This window comes from Mustela lutreola, chromosome 7 (genome assembly GCF_030435805.1).
Source record: "Mustela lutreola isolate mMusLut2 chromosome 7, mMusLut2.pri, whole genome shotgun sequence".
NCBI classification, from domain to species: Eukaryota; Metazoa; Chordata; class Mammalia; order Carnivora; family Mustelidae; genus Mustela; species Mustela lutreola.
In genome coordinates, this window is record NC_081296.1 from 33,540,353 (window position 1) to 33,565,128 (window position 24,776).

General features: G+C 38.5%; 1 protein-coding gene across 9 annotated transcripts in view; it reads right to left on the reverse strand.

Annotated features, from left to right (window-relative positions):
* The window catches only part of HERC2 (HECT and RLD domain containing E3 ubiquitin protein ligase 2), a 239,890-nt gene that overhangs the window by 27,177 nt on the left and 187,937 nt on the right, over window positions 1-24,776 (reverse strand). For all 9 annotated transcript variants that reach the window (XM_059180258.1, XM_059180255.1, XM_059180256.1 and 6 more), the window contains exons 69-79: window positions 24,390-24,581; window positions 21,223-21,376; window positions 11,144-11,251; window positions 10,191-10,322; window positions 9,128-9,286; window positions 8,924-9,042; window positions 8,173-8,298; window positions 7,555-7,710; window positions 7,031-7,146; window positions 6,736-6,934; window positions 2,466-2,680 (exon numbers count right to left, since the gene is read on the reverse strand). In XM_059180258.1, the coding sequence (XP_059036241.1) occupies window positions 2,466-2,680; window positions 6,736-6,934; window positions 7,031-7,146; window positions 7,555-7,710; window positions 8,173-8,298; window positions 8,924-9,042; window positions 9,128-9,286; window positions 10,191-10,322; window positions 11,144-11,251; window positions 21,223-21,376; window positions 24,390-24,581 (1,676 nt within the window). The remainder of the gene's footprint in view (window positions 1-2,465; window positions 2,681-6,735; window positions 6,935-7,030; window positions 7,147-7,554; window positions 7,711-8,172; window positions 8,299-8,923; window positions 9,043-9,127; window positions 9,287-10,190; window positions 10,323-11,143; window positions 11,252-21,222; window positions 21,377-24,389; window positions 24,582-24,776) is intronic.

The window sequence follows — 24,776 nt, forward strand, 5'->3', positions numbered from 1 at the left end:
AATGTGATGATTTGATACATGTATACATTACAAAATGATTATTACAGTAAGTTTAGTTAACAAACCCATCACCTCACATAATAATATTTTTGTGCGGTGAGAACATTTAAGATCTACCCTCAGGACGCCTGGGTGGCTCAGTCATTAAGCATCTGCCTTCGGCTCAGGTCACGATCCCAGGGTCCTGGGATGGAGTCCTGCATCAGGCTCCCTGCTTAGCGGGAGGTCTGCTTCTCCCTCTCCTGCTTCCCCTGCTTGTGTTCCCTCTTTCGCTGTATCTGTCTCTGTCAAATAAATAAAAATAAAATCTTAAAAAAAAAAAAAAAAAAGATCTACTCTCTCTTAGCAACTTTCAAGGATACAATAAAATGTATTGTTATCTGTAGTCACTATACTGTACGTTAAATCCCCATAACTTATTCACCTTATTACTGGAAGTTAGTACACTCTGTCAACATTTCCTCAATCTCCAACCTCGAGCCTTGGGTAACTCCCAACCTACTCTATTTCAATGAGTTTAGCTTTTTTAGATTTCACATATAAGTGAGATCTTAGTGTTTTCTCTTTCTCTGACTCATTTCACTAAAGATAATGTCTTCAAGGTTCATCCAAGTTATCACAAATACCAAGATTTCCTTTTCTATGGCTGAATAATACACATACACACACACATACACACTCCACACACCACCCCACATTTTCTTTATTCATTCATCTGCTGATGAACACTTAGGTTGTTCCATGTCTTGGCTATTATAAACAATGCCACACTGAACATGAGAGTGCAGATCCTTTCAAGACAATGATTTTGTTTCCTTCAGATATATATCCAAAAGAGGGATTGCTGGATCATATGGTAGTTTTATTTTTTTACTTTGTTCTATGTTTTTCTATAGTTGCTGCACCAATTTATATCCCACCAACATTGTACAAAGTTTACCTTTCTCCACATCCTCACCAACACTTCCTATTTCTTGCCTTCTTGATAATAGCCATTCTAACAAGTGTGAGGTAATATCTGATTGTGGTTTTGATTTGCATTTCCCTGATGATTAGTGATGTTGAGAAACTTTTCATGTACCTATGAGTACATCTGTATGTATTCTTCGGGGAAAAATGTCTATGGGGGTCTTTTCCCATTTGTTAATCATGTGGTTTGGTTTTTTTTCTATTGAGTTATATGAATTCCTTACACATTTTCTACATTAATCCCTGACTGGTTATATGGTTTGCAAATATTTCTTCTTATTCTACAGGCTGCTTTTCATTTTGTCAATTGTTTCTTTTGCTGTTTGACGCAGTCCTACTTGTTTATTTTTTGTTTTGGTGCTTGCACTATGAGTGTCATATTCAAAAAGTCACTGCAAACACCAATGTCAAGGAGCTTTTCCCTGTTTTCTTCTAGAAGTTTTACAGCTTCAGGTCTTACACTTACATTTAAGTTTTTATTCCACTTTGAGTTAATTTTTGTAAGTGATGTACATGAGGGACCAAATTTCATTCTTTTGCATCTGAACACCCAATTTTCCCAACATTATTTCTTGAAGACACACATGCCTGATAATTTCTGATTGGATGTAGAACACTGTAAAGTTTATCTTGCTGAATGCTTGATATGTTTGTATTCATAAAGATACTCTTGAGCATGGTTCCTTATAAATAGTATAATCTTTTCATGTCTTGCTTTTAAGCTTTATTGGCAGGATCAGAGCAACACAGTCTATGTTTAATTTTCCCCCCCACTTTTGTGCACATTCTTAATCCTCTAACCAATGCCCTGGGAATTATGAGGTTTTGAGAACAAGGTCTATCATCTGCCCTTTATAAGCTCTGTGGACCATTCTGTCTAATCCTTTTAGGTCGTTTTTCCCCTGGCCTCTCAGTTATTCTCCTCATACACATGACTGTCAGCATTCACCTCTGCAGATCACCGTACATAATTTTACTTCCTCTTATCCAGTATCTTTAGAGCTGCAGTGTCTGGTGCTTTAAGTTATTTGTATATGAAGGTCCTTGTTACTCCCAACTGGGCTGTTAGTTCCCATTAATTTCTAAAACCTAGAGGGTTTGTTTGCTTGCTTTGTTTAAAAAATACTGTCATTTGTGTGTCCCATTCCATTTCCTCTGTATTTATAGCTTTAGTATCACATATGGTACCAAAGTGCCAACTGTGATTCAGTGAATTACTCAGGATCAGAGGAAGGGGAGAAGGACAAAGAGAAACTCAACATACGCAGTACTTAAAAATCAGAAATTCAGAATTGATTTTCTCCTCAACTAGGAAGGTCACGTAGGCAACCCCACACATTGGAACAAGAACTTATTTCTGCCAAATGACTCATTAACATTTAACTTGAGTAGATACTATAAATGCTGTTCTGAAAAACAAAGTGCCAATATATTACACAAAAATTAAAATAAGAAAAGAAAAGCATAACATCAAAAATGATGTTTTCACATAATACCTTCTGTTGCCATGCCCCAACTTCCCATCTTCTGCCTCACCCCAAGAGTAAACTTCTCCTTCTGAAGAGAGGGCAAGACAGTGTTTTCCTCCTGAGTTCACAGCTACTTTTTTAATAAACACATGCTGAATAGATTCAAGTAACGTTGGGGTAGATACCGACTCTGTCCCTCCAATTCCTAGTCTGCCACCTGCACCATATCCAGTGGCATAAAGCTAAGAAAAGAAAAATATAATTATCAGGTTTTTAATCCAAATTTATCCCTATATTTTAGTAATTAACAAGCTCAATCAGTGTCACAGACATTTTTATCACAGAGAAGTGAAATTAAAAACCACAGAATATTTAACATTTTTTGTGTTTTATCAAAACTCTAAAAATGAAAGAAATAGTTATGACTATTAGAAATCCCAAATTCACAAGAATGTATTCTGAAAAGAAGATCCTAACCCTGGAACAAATCCCTAATAATAACACTCACAGAAAATCTTAAATATATTTAATATTTCAGCAAAACAGCATTAAATCATACAGTAGAATACACTATTTTTCTTTCACCCTCAGTGGGTAATTATTTGAGGACACAGGTTTATCATTAATTTTTTAAAATCAGACTGCCTTTTTCAAATGCATATCAAACATCCCTCCTATAAAAACTTTAATGTTTCATACTGTTTCAAATGCATTGCTGCACTGACACAAGAGTAAGGAAACCTCAAGAACTAAAACGGGGAATGAAATCAAGAACTCTGGTTGATAGATGAGCCCAGCCAATGTCCCCTTGAAGGTTTTGAGAATCTTCAGCACACTGGATGTCAGGGGAAAAGTGCCAAAGCCTAAAAGGAGACTGTAGAAAGGTGAGGCTCCAGTGGGCCAACAGCAAACAAGAACTAAGAGAACAACAAAGCAAGTTGCTTTTCTCAATCTTAGCACTGAATTAGACAGGGGAAAATCTCTCCTAAGAATTCATAATGACATAAGCTGGTCATTAGGTTGGTTTTCAGCCCGAATTTATGTTACATTTGGTCTAAATTCCTTAGATAAAGAATTTAATTTATTATGTCTTAGACTGGTAGTACATTAGGGGTTATAAATTCTCTTTTGATGAGTAATTTTAAACTGAGCCTTAAAGAATTTCTAAATAAAATATTCTAAGGAAAATGGTCAGCTCATAGTTGAAAGAAGACACCATGTGGGAGTCAGCAAAAACAACAGTCTAATACTACATTTAAAGAAATGAAAGCTGGAAGGTATCCCCAAGGAATAAGAAAGTACAAAATTACCCAAAGCAGGACTTCCAGGACTTAAAAAGACAATAACTGAAATTTTAAAAAAACCCATATATATTTAACAGCAGATCATATAAACAGGTGGTGAAGAGATTACAGAACTAGAAGATGAGTCTGAAGATATTCGCTAGCATAAAGCGCAGAAACAAAGAAAAGAAGAAACATGAAACAAGGTGTTAGAGACAGAACTCATAGTTTCAGGTAGAGATCACACAGTGAATATAAGAGAAGCAACACTGGGAGGTAAGAAAGTCTAGGAATTTACCAGAGTTACTGAAAAATCACTTTTCAAGAGTCAGAAACCCTCCCTCTTCCATTCCTTATCACCTGGCAAAAACGAAGTAAAACAAAAAAGATGCAAAAAAATAAAAATATATCATAGCAAAATTATAGATCACTGAAGAAAGATATTAAAAGGAGCAACATTACCTTCATTTGGGTAAAAATCAGTCTGACTGTTGACATCTCATTAGCAACAATGAAGGCCAAAAACCAGAAAAATTAAGCTTTTAACAGGCTGACTGAAAGTAAGTCAACTGAAAATTTTATACTCTAGAACAGGGGTTGGCAAATTATGGCCCATGAGCCAAATCAGGCCCTACCATCTACTTTCATAAATAAAGTTTTATAGGAACAGAGCCACATACATTCATTTACATACTGTTCACAGCCTGCTTTCATAGTTTCAACAGAGACGATATGACCCATGTAGCCAAAAATACTACCATGACCTTTCCAGAAAATTGTAATCCTTACTTTAGGAAGAAGAACAAAATATACATTCAAGTAAAGAAAAACAATCTGAGGATTAACCAACAAGAGAATCTCACTGAAAATTGAAAATACATGCTTAAAGTAGAAGAAAAATGATTAAAAGATGTAAGGTCTGAGACATAAGAAACAATGAGACAAAGATTTGTACAACATTGGCTAAATCTGGGGAAAAAAATACTTGGGTCTATCTATAAAAACAACTAAAATAATAATACCTATCATTCCCTAAAGGGTTTGCACCAAAACACAGGATAACAAAAGATCAGTATTTGTATTATTTGGAAGGAGGATAGAAATACTAATTCACTTCAGATTTTATTTTATTTTTTTTTAATTATTTATTTATTTATTTGACAGAGAGATCACAAGTAGGCAGAGAGGCAGGCAGAGAGAGAGAGAGGAGGAAGCAGGCTCCCTGCTGAGCAGAGAGCCCGATGCGGGACTCGATCCCAAGACCCTGAGATCATGACCCGAGCCGAAGGCAGCGGCTTAACCCACTGAGCCACCCAGGCACCCTCACTTCAGATTTTAAATATACAAGTTAAAATAACCAGGAAACAACTAAAGGACAAAGAATTTTCCAGAGAAGAGAAGGAGGATATACTTCAACCCTTTTTAATGAGACCAGCACAATCTTGACACTCTTGGCAGGCAGCTTCTGATGTGGTTCCCAAGGGTCCCTAATTTCCACCCTGTGTAATCTCTTCTCCCTGAACATTGGCTACACCTAGCAACTCAATTTTAATGGACAGACTATGGCAACAGGGATGGACTGTCATTTTTGGATTAGGTCACACAGACTGTGACTTGGTCTTGTTATCATGCTCTCTTGCCTCATCCCCCTTCCTTGCTCTAATGAAGCCAGTGGCCAAGTGTGAGGTGGCAAAGAACTGAGGGCAGCCTCGACCAACAGCTCATGCCAAATCCTCAGTACAGCCTTGAGGCAACTGCAGCCTGCTGAGAGATCCTGGGAGGGAGGACCGAGCTAAACCACCTCCAGAGTCCTGACTCAGAGAAATTACAAGATAATAAATGTGTATTTAAATTAATTGTTGTGTAAGTTAAACACATAATAGAGTATCAGAACCAGACAAGAAGTGTTTAAGACAGGAACATTGTAATGACTGAATTCATGATTTTGGAGCTCCCCAAAATTCCAAAATATTCACAAATCCGAAAAAAGTTAAACCTATCTTGACCAAGCTGGGTTTCCCCAGAGAATGGAAGAGGGTTTAATATAAGAAAACCAATTAATGTGGCGCCTGGGTGGCTCAATTGTTAACCATCTACTTTCAGCTCAGGTCATGATCCCAGGATGCTAGGATTGAGCCCCGCATCAGGCTCCCTTCTCAGCAGTAAGCCTGCTTCTCCCTCTCCCCCTCACCCTGCTTGGTTCCCTCTCTCACTGTGTGTGTGTCTCTCTCTCTCTGTCAAATAAATAAATAAATAAAATCTTTTAAAAAAAAAGAAAGAAAGAAAGAAAGAAAACCAATTAATTCAATTCACTATATTAATCCACTAAAAGAGAAAACAAATATAAACAGTTTTTTAAATGCAGAAGACAAAAGAAATGTTCTCAATCTCATAAATAGCATCTACCAAAACCTCATAGTAAGTGGGTGGAATATTCAGAGTTTGCTTTGCTGCCTGGATTAAGAACAAGCCCATGACCACCAACCCTGCTCAATATTATACCATAACTCTTATCCAGAGCAATGAGCTTCCTTTCCTCCACACCAAAGGAAAAAAATAAAAGAGAAGTGAACTGAGAAGGAACAAAATCCATTTATAGATGACTTTAAAGAAGATACAAGAAATACACAATGGAAAGAAAAGAGTAGAATAAAGTCACCAGACATAAAGCCAATAAATAAATATCAACCATTTCATCATACTAAAAGCAATTAATTTTTTTAAAAGAACATTGCAATAGCAAACAAAAAATGAATACTCTAAGGTATTACTGATTTTCAAAGAGTATACTTTTTTATGTAGCCTGTATTTCAAAAACTATAAAGTTATAAAACACATTTATAAAACACACACAGAAATTAGAATAATAACCACTTCCAGCACAACATAAGTACTATTAACCTTGAGATGATGTTTCAATATAGAATCCTTACACATACTGTGGACCCAACAATGCACTCTAGCCATAGCTGTCTCTTAGTTTTAATGTCATGACACAGAAAATGTACCCTTACCTTTCCATCAGCTGTCACTGCAAAGAGAGTCTGTTCTCCTCCAATTAACTGTACAGGTCTGAGAGTTGCAAGGGCTTCACATGGAGTGGGAACTTTAACTTTTGCACCTTCAATGCCCCCAAGCTGTCCCCTATGATTATGCCCCCATCCATAAATTGTTCCACTGCCACCAGCAGAAAGAATCCAGTCATCTGGTCGCCTACAACAAACATTAAGTGAACAACTGACATGGTAAAGAACTGCACATAAAACATCTTTCTCCAGTACATATTATTCTTGGTTCTGATATAATAACCTGTTCATCCACTGCACAAGTTGTTCATCTTGCTCTCTTTTAAAAATGTCATGGCTCTCATGGAGAACATCCATGGGTTCGCTGTCTGCCATTAACTCACGAATCTTCTTAGCCACCTAGACAATATTATTATGAGATTATCAAACACTCATCTCTCAAAAATAAGACAAATAATATTAAAAACACAGAAGTAATCCCCATCCAACAATCTGAGAGAATAGCAACATCAAAATTGTGATTTTATAGTTAATAAGCAAAACCAATACGATTATATCAAGTCTAAGATATTTGAAAATACCTATTATATCCTTATAATGCCATTATATCTTTTATTAACTAAAAATAAACTTTAACTGAAATTCACAGCGACTGTTTATTCAGTTTCACCTGTGTGCTTTTTTCTTTACGGTACTCCTTTGTAAGAGAATGTTGCTGTGTCTCATAAATATCAGCATCTTTTTATACCATAGCTGAAAAAGAAAGTTTTTACATTCCAGAAGTGATTTCAAAATAACATGCAATACCTCATCAAGAAAAAGACGTGGCAATGGTGTTCTTTTGTCCAGGGCCACAGCAACACGGGAGGCCATGCAGTACCTTCGGAACCAAGCCCACTTGTGTGTCTCAGCACAGCAGGGGAGAGTGTCTAGTTCCAGGTCACAAGCAAGAGCTACCAGTACCTGAAGCAACCAAAAATTAATAACACAAGGAAGCTAAAAAATGTAGCTAATACTCTTATTTAACCAATACTGCGTACTAAACAGAGACATCATTATAGGATTTCTGTGAATCCTCATTCAGGAGCTCCTTATTCCAGGATGACTGCTATGTACCAACCAAATATTTCACCATCACCAGTGACGTGGATTATTCCTACCCAGCCCCTAGTGATGCACCTGACACATAGGAGCTCAGATCTGACAACTGACAATACTTGCTGCCTAAGTCAAGCATCTCATCAAGTATACTAATACTTGCTTAAAGTATTTAAGGGCTTAGGTTACTTAGTCATTTCTGGACATTTTTCATACCCAACTTCAGCAATACCTACACCTGTCCCCAATGAGGCCTAAAATGCAATGTACTACACATGACCACTCTCAGTGGCTCTCCTTATCACTTTAAAACAAGTCAAGCATTACCTTAAAGAACGGGCTGTGGAGCAGCTGCTTGCCACCTCTTACAATAGGATCTTCATATTCAAACTGCCTTTGCAAAGCTTCTGGAAGGCCTTTTACCAAAGCAGCAAGGGCACTACCTGTAAAACTCTAAGAAAACAACAAAATTATATGCTAGTAATCCAAAATGTAGGGAAGATAATAAGCATTTTGTTTCTATGCGTCCAATATTTTGTTATGTTGGTACTATTTCCCCTAAAAAAATATGTATTGATATTTTTCAAATAGGTTTGATGAGCACTAAAATTAAAAACAAAGAACCCTTTTTAATGAGACCAGCAACCCTTTTTAATGAGACCAGGTGAAAATTCACCTCAGAATGCTTGGTCTTGATTTCAGTATAGCCACTTGCAGGGAACCAATCCCCTTCTGGCCTTAAAGCCCCATCTCCTAAGATGGTTAAGATCAAGCATCCTTTCAACAATAACTATCTCATACAGCAAAAACAAGGGGATGCTGTGGGCCAGACTTTTTGCAAAGTCTAACAGACATAATCCTATGCTCATAGCCATTGACACATCTGTTTCTAAAAATCACAAGCCAATCTGCACTGAGTATATGGAGCAACATAAAGGAGTCTAGAAGGGACAAAGGCGGCCTTATTCCTATGTAGAATTTCTCAACTCTTCTCAGTGACTTAGAAGTTTAAACTAATTAAACAATATTTTATTCCCAAAGGTCAAATATCTAGAAACTTTAATTTAACGTTCTATACCAAAGCTCTTGCTTCCCCATCATTATCTCCAAGTAGCCTGTTTATGTTGATTGACTGTCCAAATTCAGTTGTAAGCAGCTTCCTCAGTCTTTGGAGGGCCCACATTCTGTGACTGGCAGCTAAAATGAGCAGACAGAAAATATCAGAAGCTTGACCATTTTTCCCACCAAGTACAACAGATGTGATAATAAAGGTGCTATTTACCTAAGGCACTCAGCTGTGCACAGGCTGCCAGCGATGCCGCAAGACGAGGGACAATGCTTCTGTTTGAAGTGAGATTGAGTCGGAAGTCTAACAGACATGTCACCAAGTCCATGGATGGACAGGAGAGGACGCAGCGATCAGAAAGGAGGTCTTTAGGGCCTGGGAAATGAGCACTGTAAATGTCCCTGTGTTGAAAAGGAAGAGGGCTATCCCACAAAAAGACCTACACAAATCTGACCCAGTGGGCCTTGTCTACACGGATGCTGTGATTAGAGGGATGCCCATGGTACTGCCACTGTCTGTGTCACATAACTACACTCTGTACATTAACATTTTTTTTTTTTTAAAAGATTTTATTTATTTATTTGACAGAGAGAAATCACAAGTAGGCAGAGAGGCAGGCAGAGAGAGAGAGGAGGAAGCAGGCTCCCCGCTGAGCAGAGAGCCCGATGCGGGACTCGATCCCAGGACCCTGAGATCATGACCTGAGCCGAAGGCAGCGGCTTAACCCACTGAGCCACCCAGGCGCCCCTGTACATTAACATTTTATCTGAAAATCAAACAGATTAAGAAGTGCAAGCAGTGGAGTGCCTCGTGGCTCAGTCAGTTAACTGTCTTCAGCTCAGGTCATGATCCCAAGCCGGGGATCGAGCCCCGTGTTGGGCTCTCTGCTCAGCAGGGAGTCTGCTTGTACCTCTCCCTCTGCCCCTAGCCCCCACTTTTGCTCTCTTTCTCTCTCAACTAAACAAATAAAATCGAAAAAGAAGGAAGAAGGAAGGAGAAGAAGTGGTAGTAGCAGTAGTAGCAGCAACAGCGGTGGTGGTGGTGCTGCTGCAACAGCAGTAACTCCTTCCCCATTAGGTGATGGACTGCTAACACCCCAACAACTGGACAGCTCAGGTGGCTCTTTGGAGTTCTGATCATCACTGCAGTGGGACCTTGGGCAGGGCAGGCTCCCAACACATTAGGAGAAGGCAGACTACAAAGCACTAAATGAAAATGGTTTGTATGTCCACCTTGCTTGAGTCATTAGGACCTGGATGCTGCCAGGCCCCCAACTTACCTGCAGCTGGCATGATGGGATAGACTGTGAAGCGCCAGCCCCACCCATTCACAGACCCATCACTGATGAATTTCCACTTCAACTCATCCCCTGGGATGCGCAGCTCACTGGACCAGTCAGACCATTCTCGGCCTAGCAGAGAAAAGCATGCCGTGGGGTTGGGTCCTATCACGTGATCAACACAAACTTCTTTAGATAAAAAGCAAAATCATCTACATTATATTTGAAGAACAGCTGGCTCCTCCAATCCAAGTTCTCCCAAATTTGAGTTCACACTACTCGTAGTGAATAACATTTAATACATACTGTCTTTCTATACACACTATACCAATTACTAGGGAAACTGAGGACAAGTAGGCAATGCCCTGATGGAAATGCTCATATATAACTACAACACAGTGTGAGAGGACAGCACAGTCACCCAGCACACACATCAGGTCAAGGGCTTACAGGGAGGTTTCCAGAGCAAGGTCTTATATGATGGCAGTTACCCAGGAAACAGGATAAAAAGCCCCAGCTTTCCCTGCAGAGGGTACAATTTTACAAAAACCTGAGCCCAGCCCTCACTGAATCAATGATCAACTCAGTCCCTTTAGGTAGCTTCCTCATACATCAACCTTTACCTTGCATAAGCCTGGTACTCCCACATGTCTTACAGTACCATCTCTATCTGGGTGAAACTGGGCTTACCAGACTGCCCGTGTCCCAAGGACCCAACAGGCACCCTGTAATCCCCCCCATCACTGGTGAGGTGCACAAACCACTCATGTAATTATCTTACTGAACATACTAGAAAGATGCAGATAAAACCTACTAAATTTTGCAGCAATATAGCTTATTGTCCCAGCCTTAAGTGCCACATAAGAATGAAGCAGTAGTGTTCTGTTTAGTAAGTTAACAGTTCTGTTTTATGAAGGCAAGCAGACAGCATCCTGCTCAACCCTCCTTCACACCTGACCGCACGGAGACAATCCTGTTGACACCGTCCATGACTGTGAGAGGGTCGTGGCGCCTCTCTGTAGAGCACTGCCGGTCAAACTCCACCCTCAGTCCTTCTGCTCCTGGAGGTCAAGTGAGCACAAAACATACAATGATTACTCCCAACTGATATACCACAGACAAGGCCATAAGCCACAACACACCACACAGAAACGGTGAGACTAAAATGATGTTTAACAGCTAATGAAAAGCAGAAAGGCAGAAAGAACTGACCTCAAAGACAAGAGCCTAAGACTAACTGCCCCATTGCCCTCACCTTGTCTCACACAGAAAACTTCAACTGTGATGGAAAAGTCAAGAAGAAGCTTCCACTTGGCTAATTCATTTTGTGCTCTCACTTCTGGGCAAACTTTCATTGCCAGACCAAGCTTTATTATTCCTCCCACCCCGCACAGTCACACATTTAAAATGCCACTTGAAATATTCATCAAACATTTAGCATTCGATTTATAGTCTTCTTTGGGACAAATTAGCTTACAAAATAATTAATGAAAGGCAAGACATAGGTTATGGTGGAAAGAAGAGGTTAGCGAATCCTTCTTTGAAAGCAGCTACAAAAACACGCAAAATTATAAAAGATGATGATACCAGGGCTCTGAAAATAAAGTAAAGGCAAACAACATTTCCAAACTAGGAACAGAAAGAAATTTCCTCAAGCTAATAAGGGCATCTATGAAAAATCTACAGTTAATGGACATAACACTGACAGACTAAACGTATTCACCTTATTGGAACAAGGAAAGGATTTCCACTCTCATCCTTAGTATGCAACTGATTCTAGACAATCTCTGCTCTAGTGTAAGGAACAGATGATGTCTGTTAAATGTCACAGGGTGTTAACTGTTATGAAGAAGGAAGGGTGTGAAATGAGATTGGGGAAAGGCTGTTTCAGCATATGGTGGTTAAACCGGAAAGGATTCTCTAAACAAGTGGGATATGGCCGTTAAGTATTGCCTAGAGGAAGAATATTTCAGGCAGATGGCAGATACAAAGTGAGACAGAGAGTCTAAATCTGGAATATACTTCAGGACTGGTAAAGAAGACGATGTGGAGGGGCCTGGAGAGAGAGACAAAGGAGTGAGGAAGCAATACATTGAAGAGGTGACCAGAGCTCATACAGTTATACAGACCGTGGTCAGAAGTTCAGTTCTTATTTTCAAGTTATAGTTATAGGGGCATATTGGTGGGTTCTAAGCAGAGGACCAGTAGGTTCTGACTGGTTCACAAGGTGGCTTTAAAAGAGTATCTCTGGATGTCCTGTAGGGAGATGATTCTGGGGGACACAGGAGGTTATGTGCTAGTATAGTATGTGGTGCTAGTGTAATACACTGGGTGAGACCAGCTGGCTGGACCCAGAATGGCCAGGAGTTAGAGAGAAATGACTGAGTTAGTAATATATTTTAAAAGTAGAAATGACAGTACTTCCAGGAAAGATGGCAAAGTAGGAGGACCCTAAACTCACTTCACCCCACAGATACAGCTAGATAACTACATACAGTAGATACAACTAGATAACACTCACATCAGAGCAAACAACCCAGAAAAGGACCCAAAGACTGGCTGAACAAACATCACAACTAAAATCTGTCAAGGGATTCACAAAATAAAAAGATGTAAAATCTGACACTATATACCTAAACCACTGGGGGAGAGAAGAGTAAAGAATGGGTTCAAACTTAAGCAACCATCAACTTGACATAGACTGCTATATGCAGAAGATGTTATATATAAACCTAACGGTAACCACAAATCAAAAACTAGTAATATGCAAAGATATGCAAAGCTAAAAAGAAAGGAATCCAAGTATATAATAAAAGAAAACCAGCAAACCATGGAAGAGAGAAAGAAAAGGATCAGAGAAACTATACGAAAACAACCACAAAACAAGTAACAAAAAATGGCAATAAATAAGCATTTATCAATAATTACTTTGAATCTAAGTGGACTAAATGCCCCAAACAAAAAATATAGGGTGACAGAGAAGATTAAAAAAACAAGACCCATCTGTATGCTGCCTACAACAGACTCATTTCCAATTTAAAAGACACCTGCAGATTCAAACTGAAAGGGTGGAGAAATATTTATCACACAAATGGATGTCAAAAGAAAGCTGCAATGCTTCTATCGGACAAAACAGACTTTAAAACAGCCTGTACCAAGAGACAAAGAAGGACTCTATTAAATAATAAAGGGTACAATTCAACAAGAATATATAACAATTGTAGATATTTATGCCCCTAACATGGGAGCACCCAAATACATAAAAGAGTTAATAACAAACATAAAAAGGAACTAATCAACAGTAATAACAGTAATTATAGGGGACTTTAACACCCCACTTATATTGATGGACAAATCACCCAAATAGAAAATCAACAAGGAAACAGTGGCTTTGAATAACACACTGGACCAGATGAATTTAACAAATATATACAGGATAGCAGAATACACATGCTTGTTAGAGGCACAAAGAACATGCTCCAGAATAGATCACATATTAGTCCACAAAACAACCCTCAACAAATTCAAGATCAAAGTCATACCACTCATCTTTTCTGATCACGATGCTATGAAACTAGAAACCAACCACAGGAAAAATGTGGAAAGAACACAAATACATGGAGGTTAAATAACATGCTACTGAAAAATGAATGGGTTAACCAAGAAATCAAAGAAGAAATCAAAAAGTATATGGAAACAAACAAAAACGAAAACACAATGGTCCACAACTTTTGGGATACAGGAAAAATGGTTCTAAGAGGGAAGTTTATAGCAATAAAGGCCTACCTCAAGAAGAAAGAAAAGTCTCAAATAACCTAACTTTACACTTAAAAGAGCTAGAAAAAGGACAACAAACAAAACCTAAAACCAGCAGAAAGAAGGAAATATAGATTAGAGCAGAAATAAATGATACAGAAACTAAAAAAACAAACAAAAAAACAATAGAACAGATCAATGAAACCAAGAGCTAGTTGTATGAAAAGATCAACAAAATTGATAAACCTCTAGCCAGACTTATCAAAAAAAAGAGAGAAAGAAAGGACCCCAATAAATAAAATCACAAATGAAAGAAGAGAAATAACAACAAACACCACAGAAATACAGTTGTAAGAGAATATTATGAAACACAATATGCCAAAAAATTAGACGATCTAAAAGAAAATAAATTCCTACAAACATATAAACTACCAAACCTGAAGCAGGAAGTAACAGAAAATTTGAAAAGACTGATAAGCAGCAAGGAGATTGCAAGAGTAATCAAAAAACTCCCAACAAATTAAAGTCCAGGACCAGATAGTTTTACAGGCAAATGCTACCAAACATTTAAGAAACAGTTAATACCTATTCTTCAAAACTATTCCAGATATTAAAAGAGTAAGGAAAACTTCCAAGCTATTAGGCCACTATCCCCCTAATACCAAAACCAGATAAAGACACCACACAAGAGAACTAGAAGCCAGTATCTCTGATAAACACAGACACAAAATCCTCAAAAAAAAAAAAAAAATACTACCAAACTGAATCCAATAATACATTAAAAAAGTCATTCACCACAACCAAGTGGGATTTATTCCTGGGATGCAAGGGTGATTCAACATTCACAAATCAATCAACATGATACAATACATCAATAAGAGAAAGGATTAAAAATCCATGTAATCATTTCAACAGATGCAGAAAAAGCATTTGACAAAGTACAATATCCACCCATGATAAAAGCCCTCACCAAAGTGGGTTTAGAGGGAACATACCTTGACATAATAAAAGCCATATACGAAAAACCCACAGTGAACATCATACTCAATGGGGAAAAAACTAAGAGCTTTTCCCCTAAGGTCAGCAATAAGATGAGGATGTCTACTTTCCATAAAGTTGGGTTTTTTAAAGACTTTATTTATTTATTTATTGGGGGGTAGGCGAGGGGAGGAGCAGAAGGGGAGGAAGTAGAAGGAGACACTCTCAAGCAGAGCCCAACATGGTAATCGATCCCATGACACTGAGATCATGACATGAGCCGAAACCAAGAGTTGGATACTTAACCTACTGAGCCACTCAGGTGTCCCTACTACACCACTTGTATTCAACTTGCACTGGAAGTCCTAGTCATAGCAATCAGACAACAAAAAGATATAAGAGGTATTCGAATTGGTAAGGAAGAAATAAAATTTTCTGATTTGCAGATGACATGATACTCTATACAGGAAATCCTAAAGACTCCACTAAAAAACTACTAGAACTAATATATAAATTAGTAGAATTACAAGATACAAAATTAATATGCAGAAATCTATTGCATTTTTATACACTAATAATGAAGTAGCAAAAAGAGAACTCAAAGAATCAATCCCAATTACAACTGCACAAAAAATAATAAGATACCTATGAATAAACCTAATCAAAAAGGTGACAGACCGGGGTGCCTGGGTGGCTCAGTGGGTTAAGCCGCTGCCTTCGGCTCAGGTCATGATCTCAGGGTTCTGGGATCGAGTCCCACATCGGGCTCCCTGCTCAGCAGGGGGCCTGCTTCCCTTCCTCTCTCTCTGTGATCTCTTCCCTTCTTCTCTCCTACTGTGATCTCTCTCTGTCAAATAAATAAATAAATAAATAAAAATTAAAAAAAAAAAAAAAAAAGGTGACAGACCTATATACTGAAAACAATAAAACACTGATTAAAGAAACTGAAGACATAAAGAGGGGTGCCTGGGTGGCTCAGTGGTTAAAGCCTCTGCTTTCAGCTCAGGTCATGATCCCAGGGTCCTGGGATCGAGCCTCACATCGGGCTTTCTGCTCAGCAGGGAACCTGCCTCCTCCTCCTCTCTCTTTCTGCCTGCCTCTCTGCCTACTTGTGGTCTGTCTGTCAAATAAATAAAAATCTTTAAAGAAACTGAAGACATAAAGAAATGTACAGATATTCCATGCTCATGGATTGGCAGAACAAATACTATTAAAATGTCTTTATTACCCAGAGCAATCTCTACCCAAATACCAACAGCATTTTTCGCAGAACTAGAATAAACAATCCTAAAATTTATATAGAGCACAAAAGACCTCAAACAGCCAAAGCAACCCTGACAAAGAAAACCAAAGCTGGAGGCATCACAATTCCGGACTTTAAGTTATATTACCAAGCTGTAGTGATCAAAATAGTATGAAACTAGCAAAGAAACAGACACACAGCTCAGTGGAACAGGACAGAAAACCATAAATGGGCCCATAACTCTACCATTAATTTATCTTCAACAAAGCAAGAAAGAACGTCCAATGGAAAAAAAAAAACTATATTTTCAAGAAATGGTGTTGGGAAAACTGGACCACTACATGCAAAGAATGAAACTGGACCTTTTTCTTATACCATACATAAAAATAAATTCAAAATGGATGAAAGACCTAAATGTGAAGGGCTCCTAGGGGACTCAGTCAGCTAAATGTCTGCCTTAGACTCAGGTCACAATCTCGAGGTCCTGGGATCACGTCCTGTGTCGGACTACTGCTCACTGGGGAGTCTGCTTCTCTCTCTCCCTCTGCTCCCTCTCTCAAATAGATACATAAATAAATCTTTAAAAAAAAACATCAATGTGAGACCTAAACCCATAAAAATCCTAAAAGACAGCATAGGCAGTAATGTCTCTGACATCAGAAAAGCAAAACTTTTCTAGATGTCTCCTGAGGGAAGTGAAATAAAACCAAAAATAAACTACTGTGACTTCATCCAAATAAAAAGCTCTGCACAATGAAGGAAACAATCAATAAAACTAAAAAGCAATCTACAGAATGGAGTAAGATATTTGCAAATAACATGTCTGATAAAGGGTTAGTACCCAAAATATAAAGAACTTATAAAATTCAACAGTCAAAAAACAAATAATCTAATTAAAAAATGGGAAGAAGACTTGAACAGACTTTTCTCCAAAGAAGACATACAGATGGTCAACAGACACATGAAAGGATACTTATCACCAGGGAAACACAAATTAAAACTACAATAAGGTATCACCTCACACCTGCCAAAATGGCTAAAATCAAAACCATAAGAAACAGTTAAGTATTGGTGAAGATATGGACAAAAAGCAACCTTCTTACACAGTTAGTGGGAATGTAAACTGGTACAGACACTCTGGAAACAGAATGGAGGTTCCTCAAAAGTTAAAAACTGGGGCATCTGGGTGGCTCAGTCAGTTAAGCGTCTGATCCCAGGGTCCTGGGATCAAGCTCCACATCAAGCTCCCTGCTCAGTGGGGCGGGAGGGCTGCTTCTCCCTCTGCCCCTGCTTGTGCTCTCTCTTGCTCTTTCTCTCACAAATATATAAATAAAAATCTTAAAAAAAAAAAGTTAAAAATATAGCTACGCTATGATCCAGTAATTGCACTACTGGGTATTTACTCCCAAAATACAAAAACACTAATTCAAAGGGACACATGCACCCTGATGTGTATTGCAGCATTATTTACAATAGCCAGGATATGGAAGCAGCCCAAGTATCTATCAATAGATGAATGGACAAGAATGTAGTATGTAGGGCGCCTGGGTGGCTCAGTGGGTTAAGCCGCTGCCTTCGGCTCAGGTCATGATCTCAGGGTCCTGGGATCGAGTCCCGCATCAGGCTCCGCAGGTAGCCTGCTTCCTCCTCTCTCTCTCTCTGCCTGCCTCTCTGCCTACTTCTGATCTCTCTCTGTCAAATAAATAAATAAAATCTTAAAAAAAAAAAAATGTAGTATGTATACACACACACACACACACACACACACACACACAATGACTACTACTCAGCCATAAAAAAGAATAAAATCTTTTTTCATTTGCAATGATATGGATGGAGCTACAGAGTATAATGCTAAATATAACAAGTCAGTCAGAGAAAGACAAATACCATATGACTGTACTCCTACATGGCATTTAAGAAGTAAAACAAATGAGTAAAGGGAAAAAAGAAAGAGAGAGAGAGAAACAAGAAAGAGACTCTTAACTATAGAAAACAAATGGATGGTTACCAGAGCGGGGTGGGTGGGAGAGTAGGTGAAACAGGTGATAGGGATTAAGGAGGGCACTTGTGAAGAGTACCAGGTGATGTATGGAAGTGATGAATCACTATATTGTACACCTAAAACTAATATAATACTGTATGTTAACTATACTGGAATTTTTTTTTTTTAAAGCAGGAATTATGGGATTTGCTGGTGGAGTAGGTATGAAGTAAGAGAGAAACAGAGAAGATGAAGAGGGCCACCAAATTTTTGTTGTAGGCAAATGATCCGTAGAAATATCTTTTGTTTTTTCAATTTCTATCATGAGTCATAGCTTAAAGAAAGCTTTTCTAAAAGTTATAAAAATGTACACAAATATGAGCAAGATAAAAGTATCAAGGTCAAATCCAATACAAAGTTATTCTTAGAAAAGAGAAAATAAGAAACAGAATAATGTCCTTTCAATGAACACAGACCAGAAAGATATGCCTATGAAAAATATCAAAACTATAATCTATTACTTCTAAAAAAGTTTTTAAAAATTAACAAAATTATCAAAATATGAAAGAAATAATACAACTTAAAATTAGGACAACCAAAATATTAAATAATAAAATTCATTTAGAAAATTACTTAAAAAATTACAAAATTCAGACTAAACTAGAAAGAATATAGGAGTAAGTGAACACAATGGATGGTGCCTTAAGACAAACAGAAGGAGGAAAGGAGGAAAAAGAAAGAGATAGAAAGTATTTGAGAGATGAAATAGTCAGCACTGACTCTAAAAGTTATCCAACCCAAGATGACCCCATTACATGAAAGAGAGCTGAAGGATGCAAATAGTACAAACTGTAATAGAGAGAAAAGATCTGAAACTACATTTTAAAGGACCACACCCCTTACTGATGACTATCACCTACAGTACCCAATACGAAAACATATTCTAGTAAAATTACTAAAACAAAGCACAGCACATAAGGGGGAAAAAACAGATTATCACCATCACGCTTTCACAGAGGAAGAATATGTGATCCAAAGATTTACCACCAAGAAAAGCTAACTTTCAGGTTTGGGCCCAAACTGTCATGAACAAGCTGATCCCAAGGCTGCCATCCTCTGAGTCCTGCTGAATAACTGACTAGAGAGTGAGCTTCAGACAATCATAATGAAAAAAGAGGCAGACAAAGGACTAGAAGTGAGCATTAAACAGAGTAAAACTAAGACTGAAAGAAGTATAGTGTGTAATAGCTATTATGCTTTAGTAGACATAGTATATTTTAATACAGTTGGGAGAAAGAAGAGAGCTAAGACAAAAAGTTTTTTAGCCCTTTTTAGGAATTATATTCATGTTTGTTTGTATTAGAATTGAATCATGAGTCCATTTCTTATGCAACATGAGAGAAGGCAAATGAATAATTGTGAGATATTCTAATTCTGTCATCCCTGTTTAACCAGGATTTTCAGTATAGAAGAAAACAGATGTAACAGAAGAGGCTAAATAGAAACCTTGCAGTTCTGAATTTGAATCTAATGTATCAGTATGGACTCAAAAGAAAGTCAGTGGACTGCCCAAGCATTCATCCTATCTCTGTTTACTGAAAAGGTCTAGAAACAATGATAGCCCAGTAATCTGAAATGCCATCTCCATTAAAAGACACCAAGGAAAATTTCAGGTGGAGGACAGGAACTACATGACAAGCCTAAAGCATCTTGTCATATCATACTGCATGGAGGTTATCAATGGTCCATCAAAGTCATTTCCACAGACAAACTGAAGAGGTTTCTATGTCTAGAGATGAGATAATTTGAGCTTCAATAGGATCATAATCACAATTATCAAAGCCCGTCATATGTGTTTAAATCCATGAATTCACAATGATATAAAAGAAAAAAAAACTCTAACTGACCACCTTCAAAGAATGACGGGGAATCAATTCATTCTCTTAAAAATAGAAGTGGGAGGGAAAAAGAAAAAACAACTCAAGCTTTTAATCCCTTCTTGCTTATGCAAACAGCACCCCTGGGTAACCAACTAAAGGATGAGGGAAAATATCTCTTTATAAAGTATTCCAGCTAATAAGAAAGAAAGAAATGAAATAATTAGAATGGCCCATTTTGCAACCCCAGTGGATTAATGGCCTCGGATTCTGAGCATCAATAGCTGCTAACATCACATTAAGGAAAGATAAGCAGGCAGCAGGTACTTCCAGGTGCTAGGACACAACTACCAATGGTCTTGCCAAAGGGACTAAACCAATTGCAGCTCAAATCAAGGCAAATTTGCAGAAAGACAAGGTTGAGGAACAGGCTGAAGTACAGCAAGGGTATGCAAATCCAGGCTGTAGGGAAGCCCAAAGGGTCAAAAGCCCAGGTTCCTCAACAAATACCTTGTTGAAAAATGGAAAAAGAAAATAAAGGAAGAAACTAAAGTTACAATAAGAAACTTAAAAGACAGAAACTAATTAAAAAGAGACTTAAGAAGAGGAAGCACTCTTAGGTAATAAAAACTGTCCAGGGGCGCCTAGGTAACTCAGTGGGTTAAAGCTTCTGCCTTCGGCTCAGGTCATGATCCCAGGGTCCTGGGATGGAGCCCCGCATCAGGCTCTCTGCTTAGCGGGGAGCCTGCTTCCTCCTCTCTCTCTCTCTCAATCTGACTGCCTCTCTGCCTACTTGTGATCTCTACCAAATAAATAAATAAAATCTTTAAAAAAAAAAAAAACAAGAACAAAAAAACAACTGTCCAGAAATACAAGTCAGCCTTATTTCCAAATGAGGACAGCAATCAGTTTAGTGGGAACACAATAAGGGCTTCTAGAAATGGGCACAGGACTTCCAAATCTGAGTTTTGGTGACTAAGGCATCCACCTAGTAATTAAGCTGAACATTCACTTTGCATGATTATCTGTGTCATATTTTGGAAAAAAAAAAAAAGTTTTTATGGGAAAAGTGGGAGAAATCATTCTAAACCAATTCTGCAGCTTCTTTTCTATAAAATGATGATGGTTACTTCTACTGATGCAATTATAATGCTCTAAGGGCAATCCCCCCCACCCCCGGCCAGCACTGAATACCTGGTATCTTCACTGTGCCACTGGAGGAAGTGTCGTCCGTGTAGGGATGGCTACTCTCTACCACCACAGGCTGAGAGGACAAGCGGCCGCTCTGCGAGTCTGTGGCTACGTCCTCCAGTTCGGTGACACAGAGCTCCAGCAACATATCTGCCACCTGGTGGAGGAAACAAGGGCACAGATCAAGTCATCAGGATGCTACCCCTGCTAACCCTGCTCCAGGTCTTTCCACAGGGACAGGGTGGCAGAGGGGAGCACTTGGGAATTTGAGAAAGCTAGTTCAAACTAGGGTTTGGTTCCCTCACCTATAGCATCAAAATAGCACAGAGTTCACAGAGGTGCCTATATATGTATACATGCAGCTGGGAGGCGCCGGACATATGTAAGAAACTCAATAGATGCCAACTGAAGAAACTGTGATCACAACAGTTTCTTTCTATACCAAGACAAGATTACTTCCTTGGGAGGAAAAATCTTTGTCTGGAATAAAATATCAAGGGAAGGAGCAGAAAGGTGATAAAAATGACCAAAATCCAGGAAGACACCAGGGGTCAAGCAGGAATGGGCAGGAATAAAGAAGAATGATCAAGCCATCCAGGCCAAACAGCAGCAAAGTATCTGGAATGAGGGACTACAAACAGAAACATAAGCAGGAATTTCTCTTGACCCAGGACATTAAGAGGCAGCCCCCCGTACCATATTCCCTCAACAATCCATGATGTCCTTATTTCATTTTAAAATTTTAGTGATTCACATCACTGAAGTGGACAACACTGGTGATTATAAATTCCTTGATTTCCATTTTTAAAAACAAGTAAGAAGGGGTGCCTGGGTGGCTCAGTCAGTTAACCATCTGCTTTTGACTCAGGTCATGATCTCGGGGTCCTGGGATCGAGCCCCATTTGGGGCTTCCAGATCAGCAGGGAGCCTACTACTCTTCCTTCCCACTTGTGCCCTCTCTCACTCTCTCTCTTTAAGAAAAATAAAACCTTTTAAAAAAATAAGAACATGTTATTATAACCAATAATGACCAGCAAATTTTCTAAATTCAGAAAAAAAAACAACTATTCTCTAGTCCATACTTTTCAGGAATAATCCTTTCCTCTATTTTTCCCCATATCTAGATAACAAACAGATTAGCTTGGCAAACAGCTTTTTATTGATGACAAACTAAAATCACTGCCATGTAGATACTAGGACTATAAATTTATACATCTCTCTTTCAAGAGTTCCAAACATTAGGTCAGGAGAGGACACAGGACTAGCATCTTGTCACTGGTCAGGACAGTTTGAAGACAATCCTATCTTTGCTTCTTCCTCTCCTTGAACCTGCTATGGATTTGTGTCACTGAAACACAGATATTGGTGTCATCAAACACCTATTGCACAGCCCACAAGGGGTCTTCTGGGCTAATCTTCCTCTGACAAAAACATCATTCCTTCAGGAGGGATTAACAAAGCTTCTCAGGAGACAATGACATAGGGGTCATAGGTGTGGCTCTGTCCTCAAAGTACCCAGGGTCCAACATCATTTCTCCCACCCACCAGCAACCTGAGTGTCCATGAGACAGAAAAAACCCTCTCAGAGCCTCAGTTTCCTCATCTTTAAACAGAGAACACCAACACCTAATCTCGTAGCAAGAATGTACCAGAACTGGACCTGGCAAGTATGTGTGTAACAAATGCTGGGCATTATGACTTTAAATCCATGTCCTCATTCATATCCTTTCCTCTCACAAATACAGTAAACTTATAAAAAAATTAAACTTTTGCTTGCGGCAATTCATTTTGATTTAAACTCTCAGAATTAGCAAAGTAACTTGCCTCAAAAAACTAGAAAGTAGGAAACCTACTTCCTCTTCTTCCTGAATGCAATTAAGAAATAATAAACCCCAAACCATTTACCATCTACCAAACCATTTACTGTTTTCAAGACCACTCAACCATACATAAGTACCTTCTTGTTTGGGTGGTAGTGATATGGGGCCCAGAGAAACACAGATTACGTATCTGTAGAGAGCACATGGCATCAGACTCCGTGATGTGGCCAGCTCTAAAAGGCAGAGCAAGGCCACTGATAAATAATAGTCCTTAAGGAAGCCAGAAAACTTTAGGACTCATCAATCCAATTTCTAAGATACACTGATAAGATACTGACTTTAATATCCTACACTAGCTACATGTGCCTACACAAATTTAAATTAATTAAAGTTAAGTAAAATGGTAACTTCAGTTCCTCAGGTATACTAGTGATATTTGAAAAAGTCAACAGCTACACGTGACTAGAGGCTATCACACTGAATGGCTTAGCTATAGAACATTGCCACCATAGCAGAAAATCCTATTGAATCCAGTGTTAACATTGTAGTATTGGACCATAAAGAGTGAGGTTGATGGAATAAAAGAGTCCACAAACAGACTGAAATATATACAGGAATTTTTTCAAATCATTGAGAAAAGGATGGATTATTCGATAAATGGTGTTGGACAACATGCTTGCCATCTAGGAAAAAATAAAGCTTGATCTCTACCTTATTTCTTACATTAGGATAAACCCCAGACAAGGCGCTGGGGTGACTCGGTTAAGTTTTTGACTCTTAGTTTCGGCTCAGGTCATGATCTCATGGGTTATGAGATGGAGCCTCATGTTGGGCTCTGTGCTTAGCAAGGAGTCTGCTTCAAGACTCTCTCCCTCTGACCCTCTCCCCTACTCGCTCACACTCTCCCCCTTTCTCTCTCTCCAAAGTAAATAAATAAATCTTTAAAAAAAAAAAAAAAGATAAATCCCAGATGGCTCAAAAATATAAATATAATAAACAAAATCATAAAAATAATGAGAAGAAATCTGAGAAAATTTATTTAAATAATGTCACAGAGGTAAACATTTTTTTTAGCATAATACAAACTCCAGATTTCACTAATGAAAAATACTGGCAGATCTGACTTCATAGAAATTAGAAATTTCTAAATGGCAAAAAGTACCAAACTAATGTCCAAAGGCACATTGGGAGGACAAGTGAAGCACATAAGACAGAGAAAGACTTACTTACAAGATTCCTTCTAAACTGCTATCTACTAGAATAAAATCAAGCACAAGATACAGTATGATGACAACAGTAGCATATTCCCTGGACAGGAGTACCCAGCACAGTACCCATCATGTGGCTCACCTGTGGGTAGGCGGTACCCATGCCAGACAGCACAGCTGAAAGCACTTCCCTGCCCTTTTCCCCTGCCCGGCTACACACGGACAGCTTGAGCAAGTCTACCATGACGCGGGTGTCATCCGCAACCAGCAGACTGGTGAACTCATCCAAGGACTGAGGTTCAGGGCCTGATGCTTTATTTTGGCTTTCAACATCCTAAAAAGTCCAACAATTAAAATGAGGAGTAATACATTTAGAAACAGTCACCAATTTATTCATGAACTCAAAGGATATGTAACTATTACTGATGAATAAAGGGCTGTAGAAGGCCTTTAAGATCATGAAATGCCAGATTAAGAAATGACATACCCATAAAATTTTCATCACCATGTACTATGCTTTCAAGACCGA